General features: G+C 45.0%; 2 protein-coding genes across 3 annotated transcripts; both read right to left on the reverse strand.

Moving 5' to 3' along the window:
- Positions 1-307: 307 nt before the first annotated feature.
- Positions 308-3,238, reverse strand: LOC6897505 (GPI ethanolamine phosphate transferase 1-like). Its single transcript, XM_002137618.3, has 2 exons — positions 2,424-3,238; positions 308-2,369 (listed from the first exon to the last, which is right to left on the reverse strand). The coding sequence occupies exons 1-2, from the start codon at positions 3,196-3,198 to the stop codon at positions 439-441; spliced, it is 2,706 nt and encodes a 901-aa protein (XP_002137654.2). The 5' UTR covers positions 3,199-3,238; the 3' UTR covers positions 308-438.
- A 207-nt stretch (positions 3,239-3,445) lies between these two features.
- LOC4802190 (glucose dehydrogenase [FAD, quinone]) lies at positions 3,446-7,763 on the reverse strand. 2 transcript variants are annotated; one of them, XM_015182185.2, is made up of 4 exons: positions 7,612-7,763; positions 4,586-5,803; positions 4,244-4,530; positions 3,449-4,187 (listed from the first exon to the last, which is right to left on the reverse strand). In XM_015182185.2, the coding sequence occupies exons 2-4, from the start codon at positions 5,784-5,786 to the stop codon at positions 3,831-3,833; spliced, it is 1,845 nt and encodes a 614-aa protein (XP_015037671.2). In that variant the 5' UTR covers positions 5,787-5,803; positions 7,612-7,763; the 3' UTR covers positions 3,449-3,830. The 2 variants fall into 2 exon arrangements, with proteins under 2 accessions (XP_033241866.1, XP_015037671.2); XM_033385975.1 differs by lacking the exon at positions 7,612-7,763 and having other exon boundaries at positions 3,446-4,187; positions 4,586-5,786.
- Positions 7,764-9,774: the final 2,011 nt, after the last annotated feature.

Here is a 9,774-nt window from a genome sequence, read left to right on the forward strand (position 1 = left end):
CAAGAGAAAGGCATGTGTGGCTCGACATTAAAACGTTCCGTGGTTTTCTATTCCGCCTTCGTTCTCCTGGATAATTGTAAGCATTCCATACCCAAGATCTTGCTAGTTCCATTAATTCAATATAATATAGACATACAATATAATACAAGATTCTGTGTGGCAGCTTCAAGTGTCCCATTGGATCATCTCAAAGAATCTTTTTAATTTGTAATCTCATGAACAGTCCGGGTAGGTATTAGTAGTGCAGGTATTAGTACAGTGTTAAATATTAATAATAATGTATATGCCAAAGAAAAATATGAATGAATAAAGTTAACAAAATTGCGTTTATTTACCGACAATCAGATGATTAATTGAAGAAAACCAAACCAATAAAACGTATTTTATTTTAACAGGAACTTTGATGCATTAGACGAAGGAAACCCCATCAGCCTTACCCTATTCAGCAGACCCCGCAGACGTAAGGACAATCACGTCTCCTCCCTTTACTTCCGTAATGCTTTCCGGCTTGGCTCGCTTAATTGGCATAAGGAAGGTCTTGGTTAAACACGAAGAGGCCAGCAACAGGATCACAACAAGGTTTGTCAGTAGGACGTGATCGAGTGATCGGCGAACTTGGCGCCAGTTGCCTCTGTTTGGAATATATAAACAGAAAAACAAGCCCATGGCATCGCTAATCAAGAACATACAGTTGAAAATAGCCCGTGTATTCAGACGGGCATACGGCGAAAGAGTGTATATCCCTGCTATGAATATAATGGATGGAATCATTATCTTGGCTATGATGAGAATGGTTATTATAAATGGAGTAAAGCTGGATATTAGCAGTCGTCCAGTTGTTGCTCTGAAGGCGAAACCTAATGCCCAGTGTCCGGATCCGAAGAACGATACTAAGAAGTAAAACAGAATCAAGACGGCGTAGTGATAGTTTAGCTTCAGGCGATCTAGTGGTTCCCGGATCTCATTTTTCGGTTTTTTTGTAACCTTGTCGTGAATTTCCTGCCGAAGCAGAAACTCGGTTATCATCATTTGGAGGAAGAGCGACCCCGTTGAAACGCAGAGCAGTGCATGAACTGCCACCAGGTTGAAGGTAATCAAATTAAATCGTTTTCTAGGGGCTTTCTCTTTGCTGTATGGCAACGATACGAAGGCATAGGCAAGGAAAGCCCAGAAGGCAGTCCGCAGAAAGAGATTAATTTCGAGGTTATTCTCGTAGAGGTAAGTTCCATAGACTCCCATCAGTAGAATTCCTGAATTGATCATCCAAACGTGCTCCACAAATTTATGTCCCAATATCCATGGAAGGAGCACTGCCAGAAACATGCTGAACGCTAGGACATAGCTCTCGAGGTCTAGGTCAATAGCATCTAATATCCATTCCAAGCTGAAGTTTTGCGTGACAACTAGAAATGCACTTGGCAACAGCATGGCTGTCAACCATATAAAGAATTTCCCCGTAGTCCGAAGGAAGCCGCGTCGATTGTAGCCACACACGACCGCTGCATACAGCAGCCCCACATGGGTGCTCGTAAAGGATGTCGCTATAACCAATCCAGCGGGAATCACTGTCCAGATGAAAAGTGTAAACGGAAAAGGTATGGATTTACCATGCAGCGGCCGTTCGGCTAGTGCCATCGTCCAAATGCCTATGGGCAACAGCAGGTAAAACTCCGTGTACCAGGGCACCCTCTGCAGAAACAATACATATCCGAGCACCAGTCCCAGTATGGCCATCAGAAGAGTCATCCATGTGACGAGTCCCTTCTTCCGCTGTTTGCTCTCTGTGCATTCGCGTGTCAGCATGACAGTCAAGCAGTAGAACAGGCCAAAATACGATGCAGTTAAGGCCACAAGTAGCGGAATGTTATAGTAGCTCTGATAAAAATCCAGGCACTCCCGGGCCTGCCAGGACGCTTGCATGAGTAGGTTTACTGCTTTCCTGTCGTGGCCCGCTGCCACTAGGCGATTCACTTCAGAGGGAAGGCTGGCGATGCGCCTCGAGTCCAGGTACTTATATTTCGGCAGCCATTTGTGGAAGAAGCTTTGCTCATGGCGGCGTATCATGACCTGCGCCTGGGCCATGAACTGCAGGACATTCAAGAACAACGCCTGCCGCTCGTACTCTTCGCTCACATTAAGATAGCCCAGCGGTAGCGGGGCCCTATTGTTAGTGGGCGGCGGCAGGCCTATTAAGGCCGACATCAGCGGCGCCAGCTGGATCTGCTCCAGCTCTTGCAGAGGCATCTGAAGTCCTTGCGCATTGGCAGTGAAGTTCAGCTGGGAACCAGGCGGTCCCAAGTGCTTGACTCCGGCTCCCCAAAAGAAGAAGGGCATTTCTATTTCCATATCAGATCCCCCGCCATGGTGGCCTGGAACAAACACAATAGCAGTCTTAGATAGTCAGTGGCGTCAAGAATACATACCAACATCTGACATGCCATGATCAGAGGTCATCAGATAGGCCGTGCGACTGTTGTTGAATGCACTCTCAAAGAGATCGTACGTCTCCCGAATCCTCTTCTGCGTCAAATACAGCCTCTTCCGGTACTCGCGGTGAAGTGGTGTGAACACATGGCCAGCCTTATCAATATCCAATAGATAAACCAAAAATACCACCGCTGTTGCGTTTTGCAACTCTCTGATGCTCTCGTTGTTGGTAAGAAACTCACGGGCCTTGTTGTAAACCCAAGTATCGGTCTTAAATCTTCTACTGAAATCCGAATATCTGTACGTTTCGAATCTCAGTGGCGTACCACCGGACCGCGCGAAGAAATCGGACACTGTTTTATCGAGCCATCCGATGGCATGGCGACTCCGATTAAATATGGAGTCAAAGCGTGTCGGATTCCACTCAAAATTGGTAATTGCCGCTTGGGGATCTTCATTGAAGCCAGCGAAGATGGCAATGTGTCCGGGTCGGGTCATTGTCGGTGCGCAGCCTCGCGAAATTCCGACCACACCTTGATTCAAGAAAAGTTTCTGGAGGTGCGGCACTCCTCTGCAGTTATTTGCAAAGAATGACTCTGCCCGAAGACCATCGATCAGGAATACCACCAATCGATCTGCCGGCGGCCTCAGCCCAAACTCAGGCAGTGTCTTCTGGGGCTCAAGCTCCTCCAAAATAGTCGATTGAAAATATATGTTTACAAAACAACCGATCAGCAAAATGTGCACCACTATCACCTGAAGCTCCCACATTGTGAAGAGAGAGCTTATGGAAAATTGTATTACTTTGATATTTAAAAAAAACGGAAATATCAGTCAGCTTGAATTAGGATTGAGTTCCTGTAATGTCACGATATCAATTTGTCATCCCGAACACTGGGTACTACTACAGTACTACAACGAAAAGAAGGCCGAGCAGTATCTCTCTTTTAAACAAAATACATTTTATTTTCACATATACAAATGTATGTCACAGATACTAATGACCGACAGATCTTTTAAAAACTATTCGCCGTTGTGTTTTAAATCATAAATTTAATTTACGCGCACAAGCTATCAGAGCCGAAAAGCTTTCATTCAAAGTTAACAGACCCGAACAGCTTTGCTGTAAAGTTAACAGAGCCGAAAAGCTATTTTCTTGTTTTTTCTACTCTCCGCAAGAGTACGTATTGGTACGCAATGCCATCTACCAGGTGGTGGTGGAAAATACAACCGTTTTTTATTTAATTTAAATATTTTCTTCTGTGCGTATAAACAATTTTGAAAGCTAATAAAGAGGTTTTACGTGCTAAAAAATGACTTAATTATCACATGCAAGCTTAATCATATCACGATATATATCTAGAGAATAAATTAAAAAGTTAGGGTACCACATTGAGGTTGTTTTATGTGGTCCTCATGCGCCACGTATTCTTGATCATGTCCGCCGCCTTTTCGGCAATCATGATAACAATAGCATTCGTGTGTCCAGCCGGCACATTTGGCATTACTGAGGCATCCACAACCCGCAACTTTCGAATGCCATGAACCCTGAGACCGGAATCCACCACAGCCGAGGGATCCCCAATGGGTCCCATCTTGCAGGTGCCTGACTGATGTTGCAGGCTGGAACCGTAGCGACGCAGGCAACAGCGCCAGTACTCTTGGCTGGCGAAGGTCAAGTGCTCACACCCGGGAAAGGGTCGATCGTGGAAATGAGTGCCCATCTTGACCATGGACTTGGAACGAGCCACCTGCATGATCTGAAGGTTTGAGATGATTATCTGAGAATTTTAAAGAATTTAACAAAGCTACGTACCATTTCAATGCCCTCGATCATGGCTTGTATGTCGTCCGGATGCTCCATAAAGTTAGGTTCCATACGAGGCCAGTGAAATGGATTCCGACTGCGCAATGAGATGCGTCCTCGACTCTTGGGTCGCAGCAGCACTGGGACCAGCCCAAAGGTTTCTCTGTTCTGCAAGTCACCGAACATTGTCTCATAGAATTCGTCCGTTATGCCCAAAAGATTGCGCATAGTCCCAAAGCGATCGCCACTCAGGGAACCAGCTCCCAAGACCAACTCCATGTCCGGATAGTCCTTAGCTGTAAGAAAAATGTGTGGATTATATAATATTTATTCCGGACAGAGTATATTTACCATGGCTAGAGCTTGGAGTACGCACAAAGGCAAAAGCCTCGGCTCCACCTGGTATGGTGTATGGTCCCTGGCCTGCAAACAGGTAACGGAATATATCCGTTGGGTTCAGAAGGCGGGCATCGTTCACTGTCGAATCATTGACCACGAATACCAAGCCGTTGAGGGTGATGTGATCCTGGAGATTGTACCCCACCGGCAGATTCTGCAGCACTGTGATATTGTGCTCCCGGAGATGATCGCCGGGTCCCACGCCGGACAGCATCAGCAGCTGGGGACTGGCTATGGTGCCAGCGGAGAGGATGACCTCCTTTCTGGCCCGCACCACAAATCGCTGACGCTGCTTGACGAACTCCACGCCGACGGCCGTTTTAGTGAGTGGATCAATGATGAGTTTAGTGACCCAACTCTTCATGGAGATGTGCAGGTTCTTGCGCTGCACCACTGGCTGGATGAACGCCTTGCTGGTACTGCAGCGTCGACCGTTTCGGATTGTGGCCTGCGACCTGCCGAAGCCCATAAGGTGCTCTCCATTCGGATCGGTGATGTCGTAGCCCAACTCTTGACCCGACTTGAGGAATGCCTTCAGCAGCTGCGACTTGTAGTCCGTGTACTGGACATCCAGCGGTCCGTTCCGGCCATGATACGGCGACTTGTACAGCTCGGGTATGCCAATACGCTCGGACTTCTTGAAATAGGGCAGGACTTCGTCGTAGGACCAGCCCGAGTTGTTAGCCGCCGCCCAATCGTCGTAGTCTCTTCGATGGCCCCGCGTGTACAGCATGAAGTTTATCAGGCTGGTACCGCCAATGCCACGCCCCTTGGGCCAGTTGCAAACGCCTTCTTTCAGGCCCTGGCAGGCGTTGGCGGTCGGCTCCGCTTTGTAGCCCCAATTGTAGCGGGTCATTTGGGTCAGGGCCGCTGTCAGGGGCACATCACTGATGAAGGTCTCCTGATCGCCCGCCTCCAACAGCAGAACACTCGCTGAAGTAATCTCACTCAGACGATTGGCCAGGACACAGCCTGCGGTGCCAGCACCGACAATGATGAAGTCATACTCCGGCAAGAAGCGCGAGGTATCCGGGATCCTTGTATTCAGCAGCGATGTCTCAAAGTCCCGCAGCAAGTCCACCAAGAGCTGGCCCCTGGAGGATTGCAAGAGGGAGAACAGACAGAGGACGAGGGAGCCAAGCCAAAGCCTCATCTTGGTCAGAACTCAACCTGTGAGGATGATGAAGCGGACATGTTAATGAGTAAATACTCTAATTAAGTCTAGAGTTCTTGATTAGCAGCTGGATGTAAATTTTTGCAACGAAGTGACCTTCAAAATGATTTCACTTTTCATACCATACCCTTGGTGGGGGTATTCTAACTTTTCTAAGACGATTACAATTCTCAGAAGGAACGCCCCGTAGAAATATAGGGAAAAGACTTACTTTTCAGTAAACAAAATACACTGTGTTTGATAAAGCTACCAAAGGAGAATTTATGATGCAATTTCAAATTCTATAGTTATATTTAGTTTCAGTTTGAGCAACAGTCTGGTAAGAGTATCTAAAGCTTCACCCTGCTGGCATTCTTGTTTTTTGCAATTCTGTGTTCTGACCAGCTCAATTCACGCTCCATCGATCGGCGGAGCAATGTTCGAACACAACACCTCCTCCCGATCGCGTTTTGAGCTCAAGTTCAACGGGTTTGGGATTACAAGACAGCGTTGATGCGACCAAAAGTGCCAATAAAAATAATGACTTTGCAAAAGGAGCGAAGTAAAGTAAATGCTAGCCTAGCCAACCGGTTCGTGATCAAAACAAACCCAAAATGAAACGAAGAAGAAACTGAATTAAAGCTAAAATCAGCTGAATAAAAATCAAAATAAATCGATCGCAGAGAAGCGCGCAAATATTTAAGCGTTGACCCATAAACCGCACGCGGATGTCGATAAGACACAAGCAACTGACAAGAGAAAAAAGAGAAAAAAACAACGAAACGCCAAACAAAAAATCGAAATTAAATTACTTAAATTGTGGGCGCCAAAATGTTTTTTTATGCAAATTTTTCAATTTGGGTTTTTGTTGAGGGCTTTAGCAAAAATTGCACAAATGTTAATAAATCATTTCAATTAACCTCAATAGAGGAACGGTCTCCCTGTACTTGCGTACTTGGGAGGTAAATTATCTGAGTAGCCGAGAGTCGAACTGGCTTATTAACCCCCCAAGAAACTGGCTGCGCGCTACAACAAAGAGCCACGATACAGTTGCTCTGCCTGCGGTTGGTATTGTTCTACGTGAGTGTGGCCTTGGACTTGTGTTGGCCACAGTTGATTGGCTTAGTCAAGAGCACTACTTACAGAACTGGCTCTTACAGAACTGACCTACGTCATGCTGGTTTCCCTTTTGTGCCGACGCCCTGCCGAAGGGCACTGCATTCATTATAGTTCTGGTTATCGCGTCTATAGCAATCAATGCGGGTCATTAAACCTCACTTAATTGGCTGGGACGTGCTGCCCAAAGATATCGATAATTATAACAAGAAATGTACGAATATGTAGTCTGAAACAATGGCTTTGCTCATATAAAGCTTAACTGATTTTGAGAAGCAGCTTAAACATATCATTAAGAAAATCATCAATTTTGAAATTGGAACAAATTATTCCACTCATGAGCATAATAAAAGGTTGCATTTAACTCGTAAGAAAATTATAGTCCAATACACAAATCTGCCACAAAACTACTCAACTTGTCAGCATAGGAAACCAAAATTTGCCAACGCTGTGAAAAACAGCATTTTTTTTAGTCTAAATCATTTTCGGTCATGCACAGTTCTTAAAACCAGTGTGCCACTTGTTGCACTGCCGTTTACGTCAACTAGCCAGATCCGGATCCATGAACACACACACACACTGAACATTCATTCTCTTGGCAACAAGCCAATACGTATACTTATATTCTCTTGTGAAATTCTGAACACGTTTGTCAATGCAAATCAAGCAGCAGTCAAAAACAGAACTGTTATCAAAAGAATGCACTTACGAAATGGGCGCGTGTGCTCTTAATAAGTGGGCTCTGCCAAAAAAAAGCTAGTGCTTAAAATCACTTTGGGAGACACCTTAGATCGATTGCCCGATTTATATGTCGAATGCGCATGCGCGCCCGCTGATGTCCGGCGCGTAAATGAATCGTCGCTGGCCGAGCTTGCAACGTTGAAGCCTATTTTGAGATAAAAACCCCAGCTACAACAAGCACAGAAAGAGTTAACAACACAGGTAGCTGCCGGGCAAGTCGGTCAACGCGCTACGCTGGAGCGATCACGCCAACAAAATACGGGCCAAACAGAGATACATTTTGTGTGTGGCTCTCAGTGGACCGTCTTTTTTCAAGTTCATCGCCTGAACTTGCCAATTTTGCCTATGATCTTTTGAGCATTTTATGAGATATTTTTGGAGGGAATTCGATGCGTGTCGCCGGTGCTTTTTGCATATTGGATTAGCAGACCTCGGTTCGATGTAAACGTAACCATGTCGGACAAGGCGACGATCAGTAATTTGTCGTCGACTCTGATTAGCACTGGGATGCGAACGAATCAAACATCGGATCATTGTAGGTGAATTAAAGTGTTTCCGGTATTTACGCTTCTCCGAATATACTACGTATTTATAGTTTTATGGATCAAGTCATTGGACTTCTGTTGAAGTTCAATGTCAAGCAACGCCCCGGTCAATCGGATCGGTAGCCGCTTTTCCGGATTCCCATTCGGTTTATTATGCGTGCATGATGGCTTGCAAGATCGTTTGGGTTTTCGATCTGATGGTTGGTGGAATCATTAAGATGGCATTCAAAAGATTACAAATGCCTGGGTTTCTTCGGCTTGACTTGGACTTGGCCCAGGCATCATTTGCATACGAACAACATTCAAAGCGTTTCATTAATGGGCAACTGAAAAATGTCGGCTTTAGCTCGCCCGATTTCGCAGATACTTTCACAATCAATATGTGTTTTTGTTGTTATTGCAATTTTTGGTGATTCGCTGAAGCTAACCTTGAGTACAAGAGCTGTATGTTTTTGCCTGTATTTCTTATTATAGATACAATCCAAACAAATCGGTTTGAATGCATTTTGCACTGTCTCATGAGACGATTTATTTGTGGGTCCATAGTTGATATTTGCCCGGCTTTTATGCATATTCATTTTGCATGACTTGGCAACAGTTCAATTGACAGACAGTCTTGCTCACTTTCCGACTCACTGACTGACTGTCCCACCTCTATCGACTGCAAACACTCTCCATAAACCGATTTGCCTCACACCACTCACTCGAAACCTGATAATTGATCAATGATCAAAGGCTGCAAACAATGCGCTTTGCTAATTAAATTTTAACTACCTAACAAAAGCGGAACATGGCTAATCGTGTGGGGGGGGGGGGGGGGGCTTGGCTTACTGATAGTTGGCCTAAAGCACACGATGAGACAACAATTTTTCGAAGACCAGACCAAACAGAAGTTAGATCGGGTAATAGATAATTTATAACTAAATCAACAGCCACTTTACTTTCGAGGGGTTTTTTGCGTTTCCTATAAATTACCGCATCTGAAACCATGTAGCTAAATAATTGTTTGAGATACGATATGGTTACATTTCTTGAATCTGAGACCTCGAGCACATCCGCCACACAAATTGCTTCCATAAATGTGTAACCTTTAACAAAAGGTCCTGCAAAAAGTAGGTGTTGCCTTGCCATTAGTCAAGTTTGTAACAGCTTTTGTTTGCTTTATGAAGTCCTAATGTGCACATTAGGTACTTCAAACTGATTACCCGACAATGCAAATGGCATTGCCTAGTGTGAAAATATGCCAAAGTAAACACCTAAAGTGAATGCATCTCTCATTGCCCATGAGGATTTTGCATACTTAGTCGTACATGCATTTTTTGCTACTGACTAACATTTAAAAATATACATTTCAACGGCCTTGGCAAGCTAATCATAACAGAGATCTAATTTCTCACCTGAAATTGCTAACAATTTAACACTTGGCAGACCACCAAAAAAATATAATACAAATTGCCAAACACAAATACAAATCACGGCTTTAACATAAACACAAATCAAGTTCAGGCCGAGCCGAGCCGCCAGTTGGTGGGCAACATTTTCTGCACCGTTTGCCGGGCGGCAATAAAACCTCCTCGGTGTCAAGT

Source organism: Drosophila pseudoobscura, chromosome 2, assembly GCF_009870125.1.
Source record: "Drosophila pseudoobscura strain MV-25-SWS-2005 chromosome 2, UCI_Dpse_MV25, whole genome shotgun sequence".
Lineage (NCBI taxonomy): Eukaryota > Metazoa > Arthropoda > Insecta > Diptera > Drosophilidae > Drosophila > Drosophila pseudoobscura.